This window comes from Oncorhynchus mykiss, chromosome 30, assembly GCF_013265735.2.
Source record: "Oncorhynchus mykiss isolate Arlee chromosome 30, USDA_OmykA_1.1, whole genome shotgun sequence".
Lineage (NCBI taxonomy): Eukaryota > Metazoa > Chordata > Actinopteri > Salmoniformes > Salmonidae > Oncorhynchus > Oncorhynchus mykiss.
In genome coordinates, this window is record NC_050570.1 from 23445435 (window position 1) to 23473333 (window position 27899).

The 27899-nt window shown below is 40.1% G+C and overlaps 1 protein-coding gene across 2 annotated transcripts; it reads left to right on the forward strand.

Annotated features, from left to right (window-relative positions):
• The first annotated feature begins 4695 nt into the window (after positions 1–4695).
• Positions 4696–26960, forward strand: LOC110521576 (LIM/homeobox protein Lhx4-like). 2 transcript variants are annotated; one of them, XM_036968774.1, is made up of 6 exons: positions 4696–5204; positions 18473–18644; positions 21533–21735; positions 23121–23275; positions 23442–23613; positions 24284–26960. In XM_036968774.1, exons 1-6 carry the CDS (start codon positions 5177–5179, stop codon positions 24670–24672), a joined length of 1119 nt encoding a protein of 372 aa, XP_036824669.1. In that variant the 5' UTR covers positions 4696–5176; the 3' UTR covers positions 24673–26960. The 2 variants fall into 2 exon arrangements, with proteins under 2 accessions (XP_036824669.1, XP_021454890.1); XM_021599215.2 differs by lacking the exon at positions 4696–5204 and adding an exon at positions 14455–14746.
• The last annotated feature ends 939 nt before the right edge of the window (positions 26961–27899 follow it).

The window sequence follows — 27899 nt, forward strand, 5'->3', positions numbered from 1 at the left end:
GGGGAAATTGAAAAATAATGACTTCTGCTGAACTCCATCTTAAAGCCTCCTCCACATTTACTGGATTGGTTGAACAGTGCAGATGAGAACCTCCCCCTGATTTTTTTAAAATTCTCATGAAGACCAGTATATAGGGTATCTAGTTTCAAGAGTTTATTTTACGCCCTCTGCGATAGGTAACCACAATAAGTCTGAATCTGAGTGCCTCACCGACAATTTCTAGAACTCAAACACATTCTAACCGTTCTGATTGGCCCCAGAGACAGATGGGTTGGGCCAGAGCCAGTACACACTTGGTGGGTAAAGCGGCTTTACATTTTTGGGGGGCATTGGCTTTGATACTCTGATTGGTTAGAGATTATCCAATCGCCGATGACTTTGCTTTGTACAACAAACATCACCACAAACGACTTCAATGATGGCAGTTTCAGACTGAAGTATGTAGTGAACGATAGAGCAGTGGAAGAATTCCGTTTGAGTCGTCAGGCAATGACTATAGCGCTATACCAGAATGTAACATGTAATGTTATGGAAGCTCGAAACTCAAGGGCAGAAAAATCACCTTGCTGCTCTGTATGGTGTTGTCTTCCATAAATTAGACAATGCACAGTTTTATTGTCAGCCTCTCCTTTATTCACAGCCTGCATGTTTACTACCAATGTGTTGATGTGTTAAAATGAAGGACAGGTCTGATACATTTTCTGTCATCTCTATCTGACCTTAACAATACTATGAAGCTTTCCCCCTATAGAGCTCCAGCAGGTGGAAACAGTGAATAATTTAAAATGGAGAGAAAAAAAGGAGGTTCGGACAGTTGAAGTCAGAAGTATACATACACTTAGGTTGGAGTCATTAAAACTCATTTTTCAATTTGTGTATGACAAGTCATTTTTCCAATAATTGTTTACAGACAGATTATTTCACTGTATCAAAATTCCAGTGGGTCAGAAGTTTACATACACTAAGTTGACTGTGCCTTTAAACAGCTTGGAAATTTCCAGAAAATGATGTCATGGCTTTAGAAGCTTTTGATATGCTAATTGACATCATTTGAGTCAATTGGAGGTGTACCTGTGGATGTATTTCAAGACCTACCTTCAAACTCAGTGTCTCTTTGCATGACATCATGGGAAAATCAGCCAAGACCTCCACAAGTCTGGTTCATCCTTTGGAGCAATTTCCAAACGCCTGAAGGTACCACGTTCATCTGTACAAACAATAGTACACAAGTATAGACACCATGGGACCACGCAGCCGTCATACCGCTCAGGAAGGAGAAGCGTTCTGTCTCCTAGAGATGAACATACTTTGGTGCGAAAAGTGCAAATCAATCCCAGAACAACAGCAAAGGACCTTGTGAAGATGCTGGAGGAAACAGGCACAAAAGTATCTATATCCACAGTAAAACGAGTTCTATATCAACATAACCTGAAATGCCGCTCAGCAAGAAAGAAGCCACTGCTCAAAAAACGCCAAAAAAAGCCAGACTAAGGTTTACAACTGCACATGGGGACAAAGATCGTACTTTTTGGAGAAATGTCCTCTGGTCTGATGAAACAAAAATAGAACATTTTGGCCATAATGACCATATTTATGTTTGGAGGGAAAAGGGGGAGGCTTGCAAGACAAAGAACACCATCCCAACCGTGCAGCACGGGTGTGGCAGCATCATGTGGGGGTGCTTCACAAAATAGATGGCATCATGAGGTAGGAAAATGATGTGGATATATTGAAGCAACATCTCAAGACATCAGTCAGGAAGTTAAAGCCTGGTCACAAATGGGGTCTTCCAAATGGACAATGACCCCAAGCATACTTCCAACGTTGTGGCAAAATGGCTTAAGTACAACGATGTCAAGGTGTTGGAGTGGCCATCACAAAGTCCTGACCTCAATCCGAAAGAACATTTGTGGGCAGAACTGAAAAAGTGTGTGCGAGCAAGGAGGCCTGCAAACCCGAGTCAGTTACACCAGCTCTGTCAGGAGGAACGGGCCAAAATTCACTCAACTTATTGTGGGAAGCTTGTGGAAGGCTACCTGAAACGTTTGACCCAAGTTTTTTTTAAATATTTATTTATTTATTTCACCTTTATTTAACCAGGTAGGCTAGTTGAGAACAAGTTCTCATTTGCAACTGCGACCTGACCAAGATAAAGCAAAGCAGTGTGACACAGACAACAACACATGATTACACATGGAGTAAACAATAAACAAACCAATAACACAAACAAGTCAATGACACAGTAGAGAAAAGAAAGTCTATATAAAGTGTGTGGAAAAGGCATGAGGAGGTAGGCAATAAATAGGCCATAGGAGCGAATAATTACAATTTAGCAGATTAACACGAGTGATAAATGAGCAGATGATGATGTGCAAGTAGAGATACTTGTGTGCAAAAGAGCAGAAAAGTAAATAAAATAAAAAACAGTATAGGGATGAGGTAGGTAGATTGGGTGGGTGGGCTATTTACAGATGGACTATGTACAGCTGCAGTGATCGGTCAGTTGCTCAGATAGTTGATGTTTAAAGTTGGTGAGGGAAATAAAAGTCTCCAACTTCAGCAATTTTTGCAATTCGTTCCAGTCACTGGCAGCAGAGAACTGGAAAGAAAGGCGGCCAAATGAGGTGTTGGCTTTGGGGATGATCAGTGAGATATACCTGCTGGAATATGTGCTTCGGGTGGGTGTTGTTATCCTGACCAGTGAACTGAGATAAGGCGGAGCTTTACCTAGCATAGACTTATAGATGACCTGGAGCCAGTGGGTCTGGCGACGAATATGTAGCGACGGCCAGCCGACTAGAGCATACAGGTCGCAGGGGTGGGTGGTATAACATGATTTGGTAACAAAACGGATGGCACTGTGATAGACTACATCCAGTTTGCTGAGTAGAGTGTTGGAAGCTATTTTGTAGATGACATCGCCGAAGTCGAGGATCGGTAGGATAGTCAGTTTTACTAGGGTAAGTTTGGCGGCGTGAGTGAAGGAGGCTTTGTTGCGAAATAGAAAGCTGATTCTAAGTTTAACAATTTAAAGGCAATGCTACCAAATACTAATTGAGTGTCTGTAAACGTCTGACCCACTGGGAATGTGATGAAAGAAATCAAATCTGAAATAAATTATTCTCTCTACTATTATCCTGACATTTCACATTCTTAAAATAAAGTGGTGATCCTAACTGACCATAGACAGGGAATTTTTACTAGGATTAAATGTCAGGAATTGTGAAAAACTGAGTTTAAATGTATTTGGCTAAGGTGTATGAACACTTCTATCTTCAATTGTATATGATACCCTTATCACATCTCATTCACCCATTTACTCCATTTTTACATTTGCCCCTAAAATAGCAGGGTCAGAATCATCTCCTTTTACTGCTGTGACTCCACCCCCTCCTATTGGACCCATCTCTGACTCATCTTCACCATCCCATCCCCACCATGGCCACCAGATCATCCCAGGAGCAGGCATAGCAGAAGATACATACCTCCATGAGAGTACAGAAGATATTACAGATATAGCTATAGCAGTCAAAATAGTGTACCCATTCGTACTTGGGAGGAAGGACTACACATACACAGCAGAATCCATTTTACAATAATTCCACTTGTTCCTCACGTGAATATTATTGAGTGTAATTATTCAGTATTGCATGATAAAGAGTTGTTTGAAGATGTGTAGATAGATACTTTATACCTGCATGCATATATCTCAGTCCACAGCACTCTGACTGGAGTTCTACTGTTTGCACTCAGACTCTCCTGTGGCTGTTATTTATGGGGCTGCTGGTCGGTGTGTGTGTTTTTCTTAACCCAGGGGAGCAGGTTGATTGACAGAATAGAAGCAGGGAATACGGGCTTTTTTTATTTTGCTGTACAGCTCTACTTGTGTTTAGCCAGAGAAGACAATGTCAGGAGCAGTTGCTTTGTATTTCTCAGTCCATCTCCAGTGTACCTTAGTGGGCTGCTGTTTGATAAAGGAGTGGGCTGGGTTGGGGGGAGTGGGGTGGAGGAACAATTGATCAATACATTTCAGAATCTAATCAGGCCCTGGTACTGTTCTCTACGTTTTGGAGTTTAAATAGGGACCATGCCAACTTGAAAGAACAGAAAGTTTCGTAACCCTCCGTGTCTGCCTAACATCGGGTACATGGATGATAAACTTGGACAAATTCCCGGATGTGTCAATCACATTGGTTTAATAATGCACTCAAACACCCATGCCATGTCACTCATCAGGGAATATTTTCTGTTTCACAACTATTCCCGCGTTAATTACAAGATATACTGTAGATCATCAGTGTCAAGGCTACTTGTTCTCATTTGTCAACAAGGAAATTCTGTTTATCCTAAAGCATTTAAACAAAATATAAGCCTTTTTAATTTTTTCAAATTAAACGTAGGCCTGTTATTAAATGGGGAGGTGGATAGCCATTATTGCAAAATAAACATTTGTGAGGTTTATTTTTTAAGTATTCAGTTTGGTCATTTTAAAGACCTAAGTGCAATGGTGTCGACAGTATTTGTAACTAGGTTACATATTCTGAAAAATAGCACAAAAATATATATATATAATGGCACCATTCACATTACATTTTTAAAACGCGTCATCAGACATTACAACACAGATGATCAGTTATTGTATGAGGACTTCTTGTTACGTATGGAACCATACATAGCCTACCTCTTGTTGTGGTCTAATGACAACGACTAAACTATTTGATTACATTAGCCAACAGATAACGAAATCAAATGGAAAATATAACTTACTAAGCAACAGAATAGTAGTCAATCAGATCGCTGTGGAAATCAACTCGTTTGTTCAAACAATCTCTTCTACTAATTACCTAAATGGACAGGACCTGTCAGGAGACAACTATTCCCTAATAGAATTTGCTCACAAGTGCAATTAAATGTTCTCCCTGCCCTCGCCTGAGGTCCCTTATCTTTCTCTGTCTTTTTCTGGCAAAGAAATTGGGAGCGCGTTCTGACATGATGCCTCGGCCACCGTGGTTCTCTATTTATGTTTCTATTTTTAGTGAAACGGGAAAAAAATATTTTAGCAAAATGCTACTGCTTTCTCCTCGTACTTTCAGAAGAACCTAGCTGGAGTAAACAAGAAGACCACCCTGCCCCGATTCCGCAAGGTTGAGCGCTGATCAGAAGGAGTGGTGCTGAAATGAACATGACGCCTGAAATCCACCTGAGTAGGTATGTTTGAATGACGTTGTTCGTGTTTTGTCAAAACGATGGGCAGTAATGGTGCTCCCTGTGGTTATTATGCCTCTTAAAGGGAAAATCCACTCCAAAACGATATTTGTTTCATTCGGCCACAGTTGAAACTGGCCCAAAATGTGTTGCATGTCACAGCAGTCACGGTTTCAAAATATTAGATATTAGAAGCAAAGTGTCACCCGCCACATAATTTCCCCTTTAAATGTAGGAAGTTTATTCATTAAATGTGATGTTCAAACCTGTACATATAGTCAGTGTTGTATGTGTCTCGGTCCACATATTGAGTGTATCGGTCTTGTCTCGGTGTCGGATACATTTGTACTCGGTCTTGACTAGGTCTCAGACAGTGAGGACTCGTAATTTCTTCCCGAGACCAGCCGAGACCAGCGGAGTAAAATTCGAATAATTATCAGCTTCCATTCAGTCAGCGCAAAAAAAACGATTCACCAGGCCAAATATATACACTCCTTTCTTGAAAAAAATATGAACAGCCTTTATATCTATTATAGACATGTTTGCGCAGTGGCGAATTTATAGGCCTTCAATGTCATCGATTTGTGATTCTGAAAGGACAGCAACCATAATACCAGCGCGCTCATGTAGGAGAGTGCACTTTTTGTAAAACACAAAGGGCCAGTGGTGTAGTAAAGGGTCAGGTATAAATCGTATACCCACTTTTTTTTCAGTAGCCATTGCGTATAGTCACTTCTTAATCCCTACGGATGCGTATCAAAGTAGTGTAGTGGTGGTATAGGATTTAGTACAGTAGAGAAATCATGAAAAGTAGCCTACACAATCGCAAAGCAAATTAACCTAGTTTCCGCGGAATATCACCTGCAGGCAGCAAAAGTGTGGAGCTCTCAACTGGTTTTGGCATGGCGCAGCTCACAGATTAATGACTTCGGTTGCCATTAGGGTAGGAAAGACGTTTCAATGTATGATATCTACCAGTAAATGTTATATAAGGTAACAATGGGTATGCAAACCAGGTGTTGAAAGGTTTAGTCCAAAGTGTTGGTTAATAGGCTATTTGTGATATGCAATTGTCATCATGTGCTGTTTCCATCAGGGAAACATGAATGGGCCTGGGTGGACAGAGGCCCACCCACTGGAGAGCCAGGCCCTGACAGCCCACCCAATCAGATTGATGCGGTTTAAGCATTGTTGTGGACTTAGACCATCAAATCTTTGTATTTTTTCTATATAAACAAAAAGTGTGGGCCTCCCGAGTGGCGCAGCGGTCTAAGGCACTGCATCGCTACAGATCCGGGCTCGATCCCAGGCTGTGTTGCAGCTGACCGCAACAGGGAGACTCATGAGGTGCGCACAAATCCTCCCCGGGTTAGGGGAGGGTTTGGCCGGCCGGGATGTCCTTGTCCCATCGCACTCTAGCAACTCCTGTGGTGGGCCGGGCAGATGCATGCTGACACGATCGCCAGTTGTACAGTGTTTCCTCCGACACATTGGTGCAGCTGGCTTCCGGTTTAAGTGAGCAGTGTGTCAAGAAACAGTGCAGTTTGGCAGGGTTTTGTTTTGGGGAGGACGCATGGCTCTCGACCTTCACCTCTCCGGGGTCCGTATGGAAGTTGCAGCGATGGCACAAGACTGTAACTACCAATTGGACACTGGGGAGAAAAAGGGGTAAAACGTTTTTGTTTTTTTATAATAATAATGTGGCTTTGAGAGTGAAAATCTAAAATATCCAGTGGTACAGATACCCCAAATTATTACTTAAGTAGTACTTTCAAGTATTTTTACTAAAGTACTGAAAAAATCTATTGGTAAATATAGGATTTTTCACACAGGTGACTTTCCTTCACTGGGTGGGCCATTTGGGAACTTTTTTGCAAAAATAGAGTATACCCATTTCTCCAGGCACTACTACACCACTGCATAGGGCTGATGGAAAGACAGCAGTCACACATAGCATGATGTTAAAGGATATGCAGTCCATAAACTCAAACATAATACGCAAGTAGGTCCCAATCATAAGAATACAAAAACAAAACCATTAAACATTTCCCAATCGAAATTTGCAATTGCAAATAAACTTTCACGTTTAGCACACAAAGTAACCAGTGACCTAAAGTTTAAAGTTGAACTGACAGCATTTTGAACGACTTTGCAGATATGAAGGAAACAGGCAATCAGAATATCTGTCAAATGCAGTTCAATGCATGATTAATTTAATTCACCAATACATTTCCTGATAGTCCAAAAAATATTGCTATCAGGTTGTAAATCACAGCTGGCCTGATACATTCTTTGCTGCCTCCATTCGGAGGCACTGTTTCAGTTTCAATAACTCAATATCCTGGACAAAAACAGACAAATGTAACTAATGCTGGGAATATCAATACAATCAAACTAGAGAGGCAATGATCACAAGTCAGCCATAACGTGGCTAATAGGCTAGCATATCTATGTATGTAGCAAGCTAAAAACACGGAGCCTAACCTTCGCTAAATAGCTAGCTAGTTAGCTGCTAGGAGGATGTCATGTTATGCCATTGGAGGAGTCGGTGAGTGACTGACTTTTTCTCCTCATATCGTTTTTCTGCGACTATACACAGCTAGAGATGCAGGTGTCATTTGGTTAGCTAGCAAGAACCTGAACAACTGTTATCCAGTTAGCATATCTCTGCGTTCGAAAATTCACTCTGGCTATCTTTGATTTCAGTGCACTCTCGACCGAGTGTGCCAGAGCGCAGAACAACTGATGAATGTACAAATGCATAACACCCGCTGAATATGACTGTTCATACTGTTCGTAAACGTAGGGGGAAAAAACAATACTTAGTCAAGAAGGCTCTAGAGAACATGTAAACAGCCTATCAAGCTCTGCTAAGGTGAGTAAAATGCTCAGAATGAGATGTCCTGTCATTTGTGTCTGGAAGTAGCTAGCTAGCAATCTAGCCAACTTTAGCGAGTTCGCTTGGGTGCTTGGTTGGGACAAGCATGCATTGGCAGGCAAGCTGCAGAAGGACAAGGAGGCTACAATTCCTAATCGTTTATCAGTGTAATTTTGAATGCTAACTAGCTGAAAAAGTTTGAGAGGATTTATCTAATGTTCCTTTGTTAGATTTGAGCTCATCTTGCTCTGGCTAGCATTAGTTGTTATCTTGTTGTTGTTGATGTGCATAACTGAGGAAGAGAGAGCCTACCCTTTTACCTTTTCATGGTTGTTTAATCAATAGGACTGTAAAGTTCCCGAATGTAAGAGGACTCCCGTGGTGTCCTCCAAATATTCTTAGAATCTATGAAAACGTGAAAATTACCATATTTAAATGGTCGCTTGTCAGATATATATTTTTTATAGGTGTCATATTCTATCATGTTGCTAAAATGCTGTCAGTTCCACTTTAAATGCAACAATGTTTCACACACATAAGTTATTTTCAAAGAGATGGCTAACAACAGCAAGCGCTCTGCAATAAATAACACAGTTCCAATCACCAGATGATGATAATTTGAAACTTAACTACTTGTTGAAAGTTATTATTGAAAAGGGAGAAGCTAAAAAAATAGCAAATACAGCCTCTTTAATAACACCTCCTGCATGCAGCTGCTGCCAACTAGCCGACAACAAAAGCTAGCTAGCTAGACCTTGGGAAACTACTGCTCGCTATTGTGCAATGATCTGTTGGCCTTCAAGAAGGCCGGAGTTTCAGTTAGTTTTTGTAAAAACGGTCCCACCCACTAAGTTAAAATGTGATTAGTCGATTCCACTGTCACTCCAAAAGTGTGCCCTAATAAGTTTGGCAGATATCTTTATCTAGCTTCTGATGGCCTAGCCAATGGCTGACTAGCCAGCTAGATTTATCTCCCCAGAGACCAGCATATATATATTTTTTCGCTTCAGTTTTAACCCTTTTCTTTCCAACAAAAACGGAAGAGATTAAATCAGAACATATTTTTAAATAATAATATAATAATCATTATCATTATATTATTATAATCAATATTTTTAAAATCCTTAGCCCTTCTCTGAAGGTGTAGAAGGCCCATTTGTCCCCACTGTGTTTGGGTTAGTAATAATTTGTAGAGTGGCTCTATTTTCCCTCAGTGTGCATTTTTTCACTATTCTGAAAGTCTAAAGAATCCATATGTTGTTCTGAAATATGAACACAGAAATACTGGATATTTTGAACTCTTATTATGGTGGTGATTTGACAAAATTACAATCAAATCAAATTAAATGTTATTAGTCACATTAGTCCGAATACAACAGGTTTAGAGCTTACAGTGAAATGCTTACTTACAAGCCCTCAACCAACAATGCAGTTTAAAAAATATGAATAAGAATAAGAAATAAAAGGAACAAGTAATTAAAGAGCAGCAGTAAAATAACAATAGCGAGACTATATACGGGTACAGAGTCACCGGTTAGTCGAAGTAATTGAGGTAATATGTACATGTAGGTTGAGTTATTAAAGTGTCTATGCATAGATAATAACAGAGAGTAGCAGCGGCGTAAAAGAGGGGGGGGATAGTCTGGGTAGGACATTTTTAAAAATGAACTGGGAGTAGAAGCTGTTTAGAAGCCTCTTGGACCTAGACTTGGCACTCCAGTACCTCTTAGCAGAGAGAACAGTCTATGACTAGGGTGGCTGGAGTCTTTGACAATTTTTAGGACCTTCCTCTGACACCTCCTGGTATAGAGGTCCTGGATGGCAGGAAGCTTGGCCCCAGTGATGTACTGGGCCGTACGCACTACCCTCTGTAGCCCCTTGCGGTCAGAGGCCGAGCAATTGCCATACCAGGCAGTGATGCATGTTCTCGATGGTGCAGCTGTAGAACAGATCCTTTTAAGGATCTGAGGAACCATGCCAAATATTTTCATTCTCCTGAGGGGGAATAGGTTTTGTCGTGCCCTCTTCACGACTGTCTTGGTGTGCTTGGACCATGTTAGTTTGTTGGTGATGTGGACACCAAGGAACTTGAAGCTCTCAACCTCCTGCACTACAGCCCCGTCAATGAGAATGGGGGCGTGCTCGGTCCTCCTTTTCCTATCACGATCATCTCCTTTGTCTTGATCACGTTGAGGGAGAGGTTGTTGGTCTTGAATAGGACTTGCATTTTTCTGGTCTCGGGATTGACTTGGTCCATTCATTGCGATTTCCGTGTCTGTGTCAAGTAGGCTACGTAGGCTTATCAAACGTAACTCGATAAGTAGAAGATAGCGATTTTGAGATTTCTCCTAGACACAGTGCTTTGTTCCAGGTTCTATACGAGTATCACTATAATAGCCTAAATTCCAGAATTACAAATGTATTAAAAGTATAAATTCATTACAATTTCCAACAGATAAAATATTATTACTCCTTGAATTTGGATTATTACTCATTATTTACCCGGATATTATTGCTATTTTATGAATAATATACAATATAGAGCCTAAATGGACCATTGAATTTTATATTTTAATTTTGAATCATGTTTTTCCCAATCACAATTGACTGTTTTCGTGTGCATATTGGCTGCGTATAGTGATGGTTATAGTGATGGTAAAGCCTACACTGTACAGTTCTGCTCTCTCAACCGTGTGTGCGTGAGCATGTTTAGTTACTGATCTACTGGCTTACAGGAAAACCTATGCGTATTTAAATTATGTGTATAACCCCTGGATGACAAACAGGGGGAGCAGTAATGAAGACATCAAGCAGCCATCTTGGTACTCCTCCTCCCAAAATATGTTTCAATCAATATAATTAAATGTATAAATGTCATCATCTACGTTTTGACACGTTTATTATATTACAGACACCTTAATGCATGCTTTTAAATTATAATATGTGAGCTAAACATATATATTTTTCAAATAAATAATATAGTAAAACATTTCCCTTAAACTATTTTTTAGAGAGTACTAATGTTACTGTCCCCACTACAACAACAAAAATACTTAAATATAGGTTATTTTTTTCCTTGAAACATTTAATTGAAATACTGTATAATTCCATTCGTTCCTATGGAGGACTGCTCCTACTCGGTAGTCCCAATATGGCCGACCGGTGGCTTCAACGCCTCTCAATGGTCAATACATAGTAACAGCAATCCAGGGTTTATATACACCTACGGTGTATTTAGGTTAGGTTCAGCCTGTTCTTGTTTTATGCGTCAGGTAATTAATTCGCATGAAATGATTGGATGGAAACCTGGTTAATGACCCACAACTATCAACTGTATTTCAAGTAAGATAATAGGCTATATCCTCAAGTTATTTGTTATTCTTGTACATCACCAAACCACTTCCCTTAGTGTGTCTTGGTTTTAATAATAAGCATCGATGACGCTTAATTTCGTGAAAGGTAATCATGATGGCTAGCTAGCCTTTTGGGTGCAAACGTTTTAACATCTACAAGAAGGCATTGGGGAAGGCCTGGTTAGCCTATGAACAATAGCGGTCCAGTGGTGAGAATTAATGGTTGTATTCTGAGACCTCTTGGTCCTTGTGCTTTACCAATAAGGTGGATTTGTGAATCGCAGATGTCAATGAACTCGTACACTGAAATATTATATCTAATTAGAGGTGACTGGGTCAACAGCGGTGGCAGAAAAATCGCCATTTACTTGAGTTATAGGTTCCTGTTCACTCATTTTATTTGTAGGATACGTTCTAGCAGGGGATCAGCCACTCGTTTACGCAAATTCCAGTTTATACTATTTCAATAGTTATACTTCACTTGAGATATTTTGATCTGCTTTATTATATATTTTTATGCCTGTTTTTACTTTCGTTACTAGGCAATGTATATGAATAAAATAAATAACATCCTAATTGTGTCCCTCAGTTTCTATCGAATGTGCATGTATCCTCTGTAGGCCTACATATATCAATTAATCTAATTGTATGACCTAATGTTGACAGTCTAAGTAAAAACATTTTCTCCACACTGTATTTAAAATTCAAATGCATGTTTTCGAACCACTCGACAATCAGAGTAATTGAATAATCTTGGGGGGAAAAGTGTAATGAAAATGAAAGTGTTCGACGGGATGATTCCCTTGCCACACCGGCCTAAATGAGAGGAGGGGTGAAGGGGGTGGGTATAACTGGGACACCTGGCATAAAGACGGGTTTAGCGCTTGTGGGGCTGGTGTGTGGTGTAGCCTATTCCCAGAATATCCCTGCTGCTCCCATTTAATCAATTTGATGAGTGTTTTCATTTGACTAAACTACATTTCAAACGTTAAACACACAACGGCGTATGTGGTTTGTAGGCCATACAGCATTACAATGTGAAACAATGGAATCATCCGCTAAATGTTAAATATCCTATAACTTTATCTGAAATATCATATCACCATTATGCAAATGTAACAGAATATATTCTCTTTTTTAGACATTGGTTCACCTATAACCTAGTAGGCCTATATTGTCAGTCTGCAAATGATAGGCCAACTGGATTGAGTCATGTGGGTAGTAGGCTAGTATTTTTTTTTACAGCTGCAAAAACGAGTTTGTAGTTCTACAAAAACAGAGAAACAGAGAAAATATCCGAGACAGGTATGTAGAAACACGTGACTGTTCGTGTACCTTTAGGGCAGGATAGTGTTAAGTTAACCAACAATAGCTGTTTAAGCCTCCTTGGCGGTCGACAAAATACCCTTTGGAATTGACTCCCTTTATATCCAGAAATTGTAAGTGTGTTTAAATCCAATAAAGATGGATGTTTTAGTTGATTTTTAGATAAACCCCAAAGGTGGTTAATGGTTAAAGAATGTTTTTGAGAGGGGTTTCTTAGTCCATTTGAAGTGAATATCCACCAAGTAACGAGATAACGATGGCAGTAATTTAGTTGTAATTAGATATAACGTTTTGTCAGTGTCATTCCGATTCACTCGAAATGACACAGGCTATGGTGGACGCAAGGTGAACAGAAAAAAACATATCTTCCTTATGCCCCAAATGTCTGTTATAATCTTATGTAATTGTTGTATCGGGACAAAATATTCTACAGTTATTGTGTTCATTATCAAAATGATGTTGATTTTATAGGCTATTATTATTATTCATATTCACATTATTGTTGTTATTATTATTGTAATTGCCTAATTCTATTATGATTAATAGGCTAAATATATTATTTTAATGTTAGAAATGTTCAATGTTCATGATCATTATTGTAAACACTTGTTGTTAGTAATGGTGGTACGGGTTAGGGTAATAGCAGACATAAGCCTGCCTACATGCTAGGTATTTGGTATTCAGATATTCCGAGATTCAGATGGTCGGCTGCTTGTACAATTTCGTTCAACCTGAGTGAAATAGGACTGCATGCTATTGTTTATCTGAACGCGTGGGACGCAGACCGAGCAAACTGTGCATTTCATTTTATGCTTGAAGAAAATTGGAAGCGAAGATTGAGTTCATCTAGCTTGAACTACGAACTCTCCGGAGGGAATATTTTATCCGAGAGCAGTCTCTCAAACGCGGAATTGAAATTAACACTGTCAGAAGGATTGTGCTTGGACTTCGAATACCTGTCAAGGCTCTCTGACAACAGGTCTTCATTACAGTCAGGTTACATCCTATTCATAGAGATCAGACACAAATATTGTGATTTTGTCCAATCAACAAAATGTAATTCAAATGCTGTTTTAGCCTACACACCAACGATGCTTTTTTTGTATGCTATCGGCAACCAGATTCAATAACTCGTATAACCCTAAGAAATAGGACTTACTTTGCCTGAAGGTTTAGAGCAGAAACAAGCATTAACCCACATACAATTTATAGATAGCCTAATTGTGAAATCGTTGACAATACGAGGAAACGGATTAATTTCATATCTCTTTCATATCAGAGCAGGTGGGCTATGGATTCGACTGTACAGACTAGTTAGCCTATAGGCTAACGGTTGCTCAATGTCACATTTCACGTCTCTGAAGAGTGATTTGGCATTCCTGACTAGAGCAAAGTCTATCAAAGCATACTGTCATTTTCAATTGACCAACGTTTTACCCTTTCAGTTATACTGACAGAGAGACAATGCTACGAGCAAAGCAAGCCTGTATTTATTGATACTATCCTAAAGAAGGTCCCGCCTTTCTGGTGGCATTCTGTCTCGTCACTACTTCTTCCTTCTTCTCACCTGTTCTCACAAGCAGAATTCTTCCGCCCATTTGAGGCTTGTCCGAGGATCCTATTGGTCCCGGGCGGTGCCCATGCTATGGTGACGTCATGGTTGCCCCTGCAGTGTGAATGAATCAAGCAGCCTGTATGATCACACCAAAAGAGCACAGCGAAATCCGGCACGCACAGGACAATATTCCAGAATAAGAAAACAAACCGGACTTTAACGGGACAGCTAGATCTACAGAAGGGTCCATACCCAGTTTCTATTTGATATATTCTACCATTTTCACTAAATAGACGGGAGCTTCAGCCCACCGTGTATATGTGTGTGTTTATTCCCGGTTTTGGATCACAATGATGCAAAGTGCGGCTGTTCTACCAACAGAGAGTCCTGTGAAGGGTCTACCGGAGATACTCGGAGTGCCAATGCAACGTAAGGCTTTTCCATTTCCTTTTCTATTGATTATATCATAAGGACATTGGCAGGTGAGCTCTGAAATGCTGCAGAGCACTGCTGTAGAACAGATGCAGCGGTTAATTACACAGGGTTGAGGGACAGACAGGCTAATGAAGACAGTGATATGTATTCATACTATTGTGGCTCTTACTCCACTGACTCATATGTGTGTTATATTATTATTTGAAGTGAGGATATTAGTTGCATCTCATTTTGATATTCTGTTCCTCATATGGAATTTTGTGGAATGCTGTATAGATGGAGATTCTTTATCACAAGTATGTATTGTTTAAGCTGCTCACAGTGTTGTTTATAAACTCTAGCCCTTTGCACGAGTTGTACGTGCGGGTTTTACTCTATTTTAGAAGCCCCATGTGCATGGGCCTATGTTTTGACGAGCATAATACTTTACTCATCAAGACATAGACACACTTTAAGATATTTTTTACATTTCTTATTAGCACAGGAATATTTATATTTTCTACCTCCAGCGCTTTTTGTATTCTATTCCCTCGAGCTGTATGAGAGGGTTGCCTCTGGTTTACAATCAGAGACATGCTAGACAGCTGTTTATTTGCAAATGAGTCTGGCCACGTATGAGAGATCAGACGTTGTCATCACCTACTCTCTTTACCCAGCTGGTTTGACTGACAGCTATTACTGAGTCATATCTGAATGATTCAGGCTATATATGTTAATGTATGCTTTAATGTTTCTGTTATAGCTGTGTTTTTGCACTATTGTAGGCTACACAATTGTACAATTTTGTCTGTCTTATTATTGTTTGACACATACATGATATTATAGCCTACTAAAACAGGTGGTTTTGTCGTCATTTCTATTAAAACATGAAAAACATTAAATATTTCACTATATTGTGTGTGCAATAACTAGCCTACCTCAGCATCAAAGCAAAGAATTGCGTATCTTCGCATCTGCTCTTTATCGTCGTCATGTTAATCTTCAAGCCTATATAATCTGATCATGCTATCAAGATAGAACTGGGATGGGATAAATTCCTGACCTAATTATTCATGTGGGAGCCACTGAAATGTACAGATGGACCTATTATGGTTTTACCTCTAATGTTGCTCTTAATCCACAATGAAATACTCCTTTATATCGCAGATCCAAACGAGCCATTGCTTCTTTCAGCGCTGGAGAGTATAAACAAAACATATATATATATATATGATTATTTTTGTTCAAAATCTAGACTAATATCTTACGATTTAGTACATAATTGTATTCAGTTTTTTTTTATAGCGTGCACAACAGTTAACCCATTTAACTATTTTAAAAGAGAGACTGTCAAAAACTGTCTCTTGTATTAGTTAATACGACCTTCATTTAGGCTACCATACATTATTGATAAAGGTAGTGAAACATAATGCATAATGCACAAAGTGAACCATAACGCAGAATTGTGAAATATAATTTTTTAACCTGTACAAATAGCCTGTATATTGGCGGCGTATGCTCTTTAATTTTGTAAATCGAGGGAGATTAAAAGATTGGGTAAAGATCTTGCCACTCAACCCCCCTTGGTGCATACATGCTGGATTTAATACCGGATTACTCTACGAATAAAAATATTTTAGTATTATGTATCTAAACATTATTATCATGATGAATATGGCTGTTCGCAAGCTCTTACGAATAAGGGTAATTATTCTTAAACGGTTTTCGGCACAAAGCCCCAAGAAGAAGAAGATTACTTCCTGAATAGAGTTTACAGTCTGCTTGCTGTGAAGTGTAGGTCATGCAATCTACAAAACATATCAACTATAGGCCTATGAGCTCCATAGGCTATGAGCTCGTTCCCTAATACTATAGGCTTCGTATAAAGGTGTTACAGTACAGTCATTCCGATGCTGTAGCTAATAAGCACATGACTTGGTTGATATGAAACACTTTTTAAGTCCTGTTAAAAAAATAAAAAATTAGTATCCCTATCAGACTGGTGAGAAATGAACATCTATCGAAATACAGCCGCCTAAAAGAGGAAAGGAAGCGCATAGGATCACATTTTCTTAGATTTGAGGACCCCTCTTGAGGCACACCAGAGATCTTAAGTGGTATAATCGTGTGATTTATAAGTCAAGCAGAGAGAGAGAGAGGGGAAGTGTAGAGGCTATTAGACATCGAGCGTGAATAGGCCTACTGCCAAGATTGGCTGCATGCTGGAGGCCCTTGAGCTATCCTTTCAGCACCACCACTGCCGCCAAAATCTAATGAACAAAAGCACCACAAATCAGAGGAATTATTTCATATTTTGTGGATGTAAAATACACCTATCTTTAATTCAGTTTTGTATTAACACTTATTGAAAATACATGTACTCCATGGGTTATCGTATTTAATTGTGAAGTTGATTGGGAAATACCTGTTATGCAAATGACTGTAGGCATAATGCCACATCACAATAGTAAAAATACAAGATATTGAGCTTTGCAGCATCTTTTCATTTACTTGGGCCTACACCTTTATAAGTGCAATGTAAAACGTATCCCTCTATTCGTTGTGTATGCGGCTTATGTATGAATGTTGCTGATTGAGCAGCCTTCCAGAAACAATAAATATGAAAATTGTGCTCCTCCAAAATGTCTCCCAACGTACAGAATGAAGAAGCACATGTAGTATTACTTATCGTGACCTCTAAAGCGCACGTTTAAACAGCTTGGTATGGGTGTGATTAGATTAATGATTAGACAGTGTGATTTCATGTGTAATTTATTTAAAACAACAACTAGTTTGGGATAGGCTAATTGCAGACCTTAGATACAGTGAAAATATTAAACTCCTCGAGCACAGAAAAAAAATCACCTGAATAATGATTTTGCGCACAGAATGCTGCTTATCCCTATTGCATCAATTTGAATGAGTTTGAGGGGTCCGTTCTAATTTCGATCTCCTTATGTTCTTGCCACTATTCTAAGATATTGAAAATATTCTTTTTTTATGAGATGCCTCTTCACCTGGCCATTGTTCACATGGTTAACATAAGCTACCAATGCAAGGAAATTACTTCCCGAGGTTTCATATTCATATCAAATGAAAAAAATAAGGCTGTATAATAATAATATGTATTGTTATATCACATTGTAATATTTATCTCTATATATATTTATAAATCTAATAATACATCTGATTATTAGTTTTTTTTGCATAGCCTAATCTTATCACAGCAATAGTGACGCTGTTCTGGTGATGTTGATGGTTATAATTAATGGTGTATTGTGGTGATAATGGTGTATAGTTTTTAATACTATTAGTGCTCCTACTTATAACCTAGTTTTCTTCATTCATGCCATTATTACTCGGTTTAAGATAAGAAAAATCGAATCAGTGGGGTCCAATCAAGTCCACTTCAAGGCTAAATATTGTGTCACTGGCACAGACACTTGATTTAAAAAAGCAGAGTAAAGAAATGGGATCAATCTCAATCTCAAATCGAATGAATGCCATGGTGACACAATTTACTCTGTCAGACTATGTTTTTGTCGAGGTCGAATATAATGATGAGGAATTGCATTACTGTTTTATTTTGTATTTTTTAAAACATAATTTTATCCGGCTCTGATCTTGTAAACCGGCCTCGGCAATGTTCTGCTCATCTGCCTCCTTACAGTATTCCAGGACCAGGATATTGTCTTAACGCATGCTATCTTGTCTTAACGCTATCTCTCTCTCTCCCTCCAGAAATCCCCCAGTGTGCGGGCTGTAGTCAACACATCCTCGACAAGTTCATCCTGAAGGTGCTGGACCGCCACTGGCACTCCAAGTGCCTCAAGTGCGCCGATTGTCAAGCGTTGCTGGCAGATAAGTGTTTCTCGCGGGCGGGAAATGTGTACTGCAAAGAGGACTTTTTCAAGTGAGTATAACTTCATTTATAAACGTATTGAATGGGAATTTCGAACATTTGATTATAGCAAGCTTAATGGAATTATATGTAAAAGTAATGTACTTTTAAACAAAGCTAGCATTATATTTAATTGCCTACATTCAAGTGAGCTAAAAAATGGCAACATGATTCCACTGGCTTTAACTTGTGAAATCACTCAAATCATCATACAATTATCAAAATTAGCCTATCCTATAGCCAAATTTAATTGATCGCACAAAACAAACCATCTTACGTGATTTGGCATTACAAACCAAATAGTCTTGTAGGCCTACGCAAATCCATGACTCTTGCATTTAACATGCGACTCACATAGATCTACACATAACACACCATAGGCCTATAATTAACAGACTATGAGACTAGAACAGAATGCCATGATATAACAGTAATATTCACAATGGGCATCCATAGCTTATAGAGGTCTCCAACCTTTTCTTTGTCGAGATCACTTTATGATTCAAAATGCAAGCCGAGTGCAATTATCTGCTGGGCACGGGAGATCAAGTGCTCCTACAATATATTGTGTGATATCAATTACATTATCAATAGCATATAGGGCCTAACTATAGTGCATGGGCGGGGAACACAGGGCAAAGTTCTACTTCCAATTCAATTCAATTCCTAAAAATGACTGGAAATAACTATTGCTTCGTGCATTTGCCTATTTTCATATATAATAAGAGAGGTCTGTTTTTCTCAATGTAGTCCTACCCCTTATTATAAATAACGTAGTCCCTTATAGTTCAAAACTCGTGTCTCAAGCTAGGCTACCTGATAACACTGGCACTGGGTCAGTTGTTGTAGCCAATTACTTATGAGGTACATCAGAGCATAAATTGAAATAACTCGTTTTTTTTTATTTCACTGGACTGATGGTGACGTCTCATCGGAGGGTGGGAGAGAGTGCGAGTCGAAGTGGAGAAGCGTTTTTCAGGATTTCTAAAAGTGTTGAATAAAAACAGCGCTCGATTAGATCAATGCAATCAATGACTGATATAGAGGGGGACTGGAGGCCCTTCATGTCGAAAACACTGATATCAAATAACTTGGCAAATGCTTCAACATCCTCTTATATACACGGTCTCTTGAATTTTTTTTAGCTTTGTTTAGCCATTTTACTTGAGTCTTAGCTAGCTAGCTAACGGTGAGCAGCCTGCGGTGAGTAGCCTACACAGCGATAGCTACTGTTTACTTCACATGGTATCCGTGCGAAATGACACGTACCAGAACCACCCATTATTTAGAATTATTATTTGTTTTATTCGTTTTTCATTATTTTTTTTCAGGTAAATAATCAAGCATAATTCAAATTAATTACATAGGTCTAAATAAAATGTATTTTACGCATAGCACTAGATTTTATGTAAGATGTCCTTGAGTGTCCTGAAGGCATCTGCCAAATAAAATGTATTATTATTATTGTCTAAAAATCCCTTTCGTTTCCCCACCCCGTACTGCTACTATGAATTTCATCTGATGGCGTATGTATGTTTAGACCTGGATTGAAATAGGTGCCGGTACTCATTTTAGGTGAAGGTACCATTTATATGTAGGTGCAGGAACTCCTCAATTCTTTTGAGCTAATATTCTATAGGAGGTGCAGGAACTCGAGCAGAAGAAAAATTGAGGTGCCAGTACTCAGTTCCAGTGAGCTCCTGCCCAAGTCAAGTACTGTGATTAGGTAAAAAAGACAAATAATGTCCTGTTTGAAACACTGACAATCGGATTGGGTGGGCTTGGCATGCGCCCAGCCAGGGACACCTGTGCCTATGCCCCTGGTCAGTGAGGACTTTCCTCTTTGCATAGTTAACTTTCATAATGTTAGAGAAAAGGCTTGTGTCAAGACTTAGTGACATGATCAACACAATGAGGTTAATCAAGCTGAACATCCTACAACATCCTCCTGCCTTTCTGGCCATGTTGAATACTTATGTTGGATAAGACAGAACACATAACACTCAAACTTTCAACTCCAAAGACACTCTATACAAATTCAATTGATTACTGCTCTACCAGCCCTAGCTGGACACACAAAACAGCAACTTTGAATTTCTTCTCTTCCCTCTTTCTCCCCCTTTTGCTTCCATCTTTTTACGATTGAATTTCTGAGGCATTAAAGAAGAAAATTAAGTTTGACTTTTATCCAAAACAGGATCCGTACAGGCTTTTACTAAATCATGTTTGAGAGGTTTTAATGTCAGAAGCTTCAATGAGACCTAAAAAGCGTGCAAGTCAGAGAGTGGAGGCTAACTTTATTAGGTGGCCCTGGGGACAATAGGGGGGATTTTTTTAAATGTTAAAACTGCAGTGGTGCTGTGCACTAGAGGGACGGGAGAGAGGAAGAGGAGAGGGAGGATGAGGATGGGAATGGGGATGAGGCGGGGGCTTGGAACTGGAGTATAGTGCTGGATTCCCAGCAGTGATGAAGAAACTTCACCTTGGTCTGAAGGAAGGGTTTATTTCTCTGTATAGGCTGTGTGATTTACAGCCCCTCCTGAGTCGGTGCTTTATTGGTTCTCTTCAGTGTGTTTACTCAGAGCTCTCTCTATTGGATCTCTCAGCCCCCACTATACCACTACATTGATTCATGCCATTTGTCAACCTGAGGACCAGCCTACCACCAACACAAATGCATTCCACCACTGATGCTTTCCCCCTCTACAACTTATACAGCCATTAATACTATTATTAGTGTAAATAGAGACGAAAACGATGCATGCTATGTCATAACTATGTTATAGACCTTCTTTGTTATCATCCGCCTCTGTCTGAGCTGACTAGGGCTGGATCTACCTGTTCTGGATGGGGTTTGAGTATCTGACGGCAGGTGTGTATGTGTGTGTGTTTACTTGCAGGCGGTTTGGAACAAAGTGTGCATCATGCCAACAGGGGATACCGCCGACCCAGGTGGTGCGGAAGGCCCAGGACTTTGTGTACCACCTGCACTGCTTCGCCTGTGTCATGTGCAGCCGGCAGCTGGCCACAGGGGATGAGTTCTACCTCATGGAAGACGGCAGGCTGGTGTGCAAGGAGGACTACGAGACGGCCAAACAGAATGGTAGGTATCTGACTGGGTCATCCTCCTATTGCTTTGGCCACTGTTTTGTGTGAGTAATATTTTGTGTGAATAATTCAGTCTTGTCTCCTTGGTAACCTGTTATATTTAGAACATTCTCACCAAATAGACTTGAGACTAGCAGCCTCAAGCTGGTTCACCCGTGTGGCATGGTTCTCTAAATCTCTGCTGGGTTCTGCAGGGGAGCTGTGGAGAAAGGTGCAGGAATTAGGAGACAGTTAGTTCAGTAGACAGCAAGGTGCAGTTAACCAACCTGGATTCATGGGTAGATGTAACATAATCAACGAAAATCCATGAGACTCAAATTAGTATGATATGTTATCTTTGGTATGGTATGTATTCATTTGTAGATTTTCATCATCCATTTCGAATGATATGTTAGGAATTACAGTTTGTATGGTATGTTAGGAATTACAATTTGTATGGTATGTTACGAAATACAATTTGTATGATATGTTGCATATAAAAATTTGTATAATATGTTACGCAGTTGCCATACCTTTGATATGTTACGAATTCCAATTTGTTGTGGCTAACATTAGCTAAGTGGCTAATGTTATTGTTAGCTAGGTGGCTAACGTTAGCTAGGTGGCTAACGTTAGCTAGGTGGCTAACGTTAGCTATGCTAGGTGTAGCTAAAAAGTAGTAAGTAGTTGCAAAGTTGTCTGTGATAAGATTTGAAAACGCATCCTTTGGGTTGCTAGACGTTCGCGTTATACGCCTACCCATTCACCTTGAACGAACAATCACCCTCCTTTCATTTTTGCATTAATTAAGTAACCTTCTGTCTTATATAACCATACCAAACATAACATATCATACTAATTTGAGTGTCCCATATTTTCATTTACTATGTTACGTCAAGTCTATGAGACCAGCCTGCATTAACTCCTTTATGTACAATAATACTGAAGAATTGAGAGATCACAAGAGGCAAGGGGATAGTGAAGAGGGGTCCCAGTGGGTGTCTCTCAGTGTCCTGCCTGGGCATTAAATCTCCAGTTTCTGTGACCTTTTATGGATCTGATTTTGAAAGCTCTGCCTGTGTATTTATGGAGATTTACATGGCCTGCTGATTGTTTATCTTAAGTGATGCAATGCACTTTTACGGTGGGCCACCAATAACTCCCTTCTTCTGGAATTCTCCTGGGAGATTTACGTCCCTTACAGCTAGAGTTGGACAGTTTCAGAAGGGTATCAACTTGCCATACATGGCACCTCAGTCCATTCAAGCAAGTTCTTCACCTGTATTTACTAGTCAATATACAAAATCAAAAACCCACAGGTTAATTACAATAAAAAATGTTAGTCACAAATATAGCTAAATATCTAAAGGGTATTTTATAATCCTTGCATGTCTTTCTCAGATGATTCAGAGGCAGGTGCAAAGCGACCACGAACCACCATCACAGCCAAACAGCTGGAGACCCTTAAAATCGCCTACAAGAACTCTCCCAAGCCAGCGCGCCACGTCCGCGAGCAGCTCTCCTCAGAGACGGGGCTGGACATGAGAGTAGTGCAGGTGTGTGCCTCACAACAGGATCTCTATTACCAAGCGGAGCAGTTTTCTAGTTTGGACTAGTTTAAGAAAACATCCTAGTGATAATATGTAGATATGAACACAAATTAGAAGAGTAAAACCTCTCTTCTGTATTTACTGAGAAATGTCTCTCATCCCCCAATGGCAGGTGTGGTTCCAGAATCGTCGTGCAAAAGAGAAGCGTCTGAAGAAGGACGCAGGGCGGCACCGCTGGGGTCAGTTTTACAAAAGTGTCAAACGTAACCGAGGGGGCAACAAAGTGGAGAAGGAGAGTTCAGCAGATGATGCGGGACTAAGCGACAGTGAGCTCAGCTTCAGAGGTCAGTATGGCTAACCCAACCCCAAACCTCTTTCTTCTCTCTCTCTCTCTCTCTCTCTCTCTTCCTCAACTCCTCCTCCTCTTCTTGTCTTCCTTTTCACATATCTCCATGGGAGCCTACATGAAAAGAGAAGCGTTGGCCATGCAAATGACATTTTACACATCCCCATGTTTTTATGGTTATTTGATGTTTGTGAGCCCGTTTTGGGGACTCATAAAAGTCTCAAGCCACTTTTAAAAGGAGGCTGTTTTTACGAGAAATGAAAACACCGTAGCAGAAACTCTATAAAGTAGGTGAAGCTTTTAGTCAATTAGAGGGAAAGTGCTCTGGGGCATTGTTGTTATTGAAACAGCACTGGAGGGACTGTCGGAGACAAATATTTTGTATTGCATGAACAGACCCCCTTTGTTTGAGCTTAGGATACATCATGACTCTGTCGTCTCTTACTAAGCGCTGGGGGAACACTATTAAGTACTACACACCTATGCCATTTACCTAGATGAAATCCAGATTATGTTGCCTCAATAAAATGGTTTCATAAAGGCACTTAATTCTATTTAAAGATAACAGCTGTATAATGTTGATATAGTTGATGACAACTCCATAGAAGTGTTAAAACACCACTGTGTGGCTAATTGATGGTTGCTAACTCCTTCCTCTCTTCCACCAGACGACCAGATCCTGTCAGACCTGGGCCACACCAACGGTCTGTATGGGAGTGTGGGCGACGTGGCCAACGGAGGCTTGTTGAACGGAGGCTTCTCTCTGGACGCTGCTGGACAACCCTATCATGACATTCGGCCGGGCAGTCCCTACGGCCTCCCCCAGTCGCCGTCGTCCATCGCCTCGCTGTCCGGCCACACCCCGCTGCTCAACAACCTGGGCTTCACCATGGACAGCATCATGATCCAGGGGGGGCAGGGTGGCGTGGGACAGGCTCTCAGGGCCATGGCAGGAGGCCCCACCTCTGACCTCTCCACAGGGAGCAGCACGGGCTACCCAGACTTCCCCACCAGCCCTGCCTCATGGCTGGACGAGATGGACCACTCCCAGTTCTGAGCTCCACCATGAACACAGCAGACTGACTGGGGAACAGAGACAGACGAAGCAGGCTTTTTACATTTCTATTTCCCTGAAACTTGATATAGTTTGTTGTCCAATAATGGATGTGGAAGTGGTAGACATGCTACACGTCAGCTACCCTCCCACCACAACAGAGTAAAGGAAGTATGGAGACCGACCACTGACCAGAGCAGAGCAGTGGCGCCACACAGAACAGAACGGAAGGACGAAACACTACTGAATGTTGAACTTACACTGTATTCTACTTTTTTTATGGATGGATTTTTTTTCATTCTTTGGAAAAACTGGATTTGAAATTTCCAGCATGAGTTTGTGCATTGGGATGGTGTTTGTCATTAAACCCTGAGGCAAGCCCAAACAGCTATCAGCAATGTACAGTGGTTAGCTAGCTTAGAGGAAGTATTTAGTGTTGTGCGCATTGCGTCTATGCACTTAGCTAGCTACAGTCCCATAGCTTACATTGCATATGAAGTGTGACTGGCTCATCCGTGGATGTACGGAGAAAATTACTTATTTCTTCTTTTTTTGGGGGGGGGGGGACTCCCCCACATGTGTTTCGTGCACTCTGATTGGCTCAAAGTCAAGTTATTGGCCATTGACGAGCATTGCGATTCTACAAGTAGAAACGGTAGATTATTCACTACCGGGTCAGCACGCAGCAGGTGCCGCTTTTGTTCTAGCAAGAGAAGGAACGACCTCCCACTCCTATCAACAGGGAGATTCTCTGTGAGTTTCATGCTTTAGGGCCACAATCTAAATGGAATCCCTAAAAAAGAAGCTTCCTGCATGCTTCTGAATGAGGAGGATCACTGTTGAAAAGCATTTTACATTGGCAATGCACTTTACACTTCTCTTTGTACATGGACAGCAACAAACAGAAAAGCGATGAATGCACAATACAACCCAGCAGTGTTTCCATATTAGATACTTTTTTTCAAACAGTGTCACAATTCCCATGCTAAGTTTTTTTTAATGTAATTCTGAAACTAACAGCACTGGGTTTTTAGGAATTACTCGATGTTGGTCCAGCTGTCTGTACAATGCGGGAGCCACAGATTCTTCTGTGTGCAAAATGGGGAAGTTGAGAGGGGATAGTTGCTTGCTAAAAACCCATTCTCTTCTGTAATGTAGGTGCTTGACTTGTTCTCGTCTGTGAATGATCTCTAGTCCTATGGATTTTGTCAGTATTTATTTCTCCGTTGTCCATACTCCCAGGATATGCTCTCTGCTAATAGTGGATAGCCTCTCTCCTAGAAGTCATTGTCATCAAATGACAGTAGGGTAGAGAGAAGTGCAAAGTCAATTCAACAAGAATGTGGGAATTCACATTTGATATCCTCTTTTACTGGTGCAGCTGACAACATGGGGATTCCTATCTCATTTTGACAGATACAGGAACAGAATAATGGTTTTACTAAATGTTTCATTTATACAGTATATTTATGTATCTAAAAAACACATACCAACCTAATCTTGACTGAGGATCATTCACTGTTAATGCTGAAAAGCCAGTACTGATCCTGCTTAGAAGCTGCTCTTCTCTGTCAACAGCTGTAGCATCACTCCTCAAAGTAAACACAAGCAAAAGCGATTATCAAACGTAATACTTAGAGCCACTGTAAAGCAGCCGATGGCCTGATTGTCATGGTATCGGAATAATGCTGTCGTGTCGTGCATCTTACATGGGGGACTGGGTGAGATTAGTTTATTATTTTTTTTAACAAAATCTGTCTTGTCTGATGGTGTTGGTTTCAAGGCTTTCATGTAGTGTCTAAAGGCCACTAGAGTAACTGTACAAGGAGGCACTTCTTTCAGAAAAAATAAATGATCTAAGATACCATGAAATAAACTGAGGTAACAAAATAAGATGCTGACGGAACAATTCCTGTAAAAAAAAAATCTCAATGTCTGTTCGTTTATATTTATTTTTGTGTCAATTGCCAAATGTGGAACCAGCTGAAAAGAGCATACATTATGCCAACCAGAATGCAAATCAACAAACAGTAAAACAACACATGTAAATGTACACACACACCAATATCATTTTTGTTCAATCTATGTTGCCTCAGAACTTTGCTTGTTAATGGTTGTACATTTTGTACAGTTTCAAAAGGTGTTGACAGTCTTATTTCACGAGCTCTATTTATTTCCATGTGTCTTTGAAAAAGATGAAACAGAGAGCACTGAATCTATTCATATAAGCCTTCTGTGCGATGGTATGAACTGTGTACAGTAAAAACTATACGAGGAAATAAAGCTGAATTGTCTTTGGATTAAAGTGCTGTATTTCTCTTTAATGTTTACATGAACTTTCTCATTATAAAGCAAATAGCAGATACAGTTAGAGGAGACATGTCTTCTGACGGAAGAAGAAGACGAGCAACAACTCAGCAGTGAGGAAGGCGGTACAGTAGCTATGGCTCACCACTTAGGAGCCAGGAGAGAAGAGGAGGGACCATGATTAGTGTTTCCTTCACACAGGGAAAGGTGCGTCAGACAGGCAAAGCAATGCCCTAGGGATTGTTTACACAAATTCCATCATTTGTCAATCTTGTTCTTACCTTGGAAGTAGCATATGGGCCAGGAGTGACTGCCATCTATGATTCATCTGTTATTTCTTAGCTATGGCCATGCAGCCTTGTACCAGACTGATTAACACAGATTCTGTGGTAGCAAACCATTCATGCAAGCTTGCGAGAACAGGCTGGCTTGTGAAGCTAATGGCCATGTACCACTGCATAAGAATAGCATCAATTTACCAAATATCACTCACTTCAGTATAGTAATCCCATAGGATTGTAGCTATGTGTTCACTGAAAATGTAGAGACTATTATTTTCACTATAATCTTACTTTGAATGAACTATCCCTTTAAGGATGAACTGATACAAATATTACACATTCAATTATGGAGATCCAGTCAGTCAATCAAACAGACTGTAGTAACCATGGTTTTCTGTGTCTTTATTCGTAAACCAATACACTAACCCCCGTCCCACCCATAGGAGAGAAAAAACAGGACAAAGCAGCACATCTGCTCAGTTGCAGCGAACACTGATCCCTCTGCTACTAAAGACTGCACCAGATTGCAGTTTTGCACAGTCAAATCTTTCCTTAATCCCTGCACTGTTAACTAATTGTAAACTGCCTTGTGAAACATGGATAAATATGATTTGTGGTCAGGCAAGATAGCAGAGCAGTGTT

Bases quoted from the DNA above. Each gene is read 5' to 3' on its own strand.
- LOC110521576 (XM_021599215.2), top strand. From the start codon at position 14,668: ATGATGCAAAGTGCGGCTGTTCTACCAACAGAGAGTCCTGTGAAGGGT. The intron at 18,645-21,532 runs GTGAGTATAACT...GTTTACTTGCAG, and splicing joins TGCAAAGAGGACTTTTTCAA to GCGGTTTGGAACAAAGTGTG. The intron at 23,276-23,441 runs GTGTGTGCCTCA...CCCCAATGGCAG, and splicing joins TGGACATGAGAGTAGTGCAG to GTGTGGTTCCAGAATCGTCG.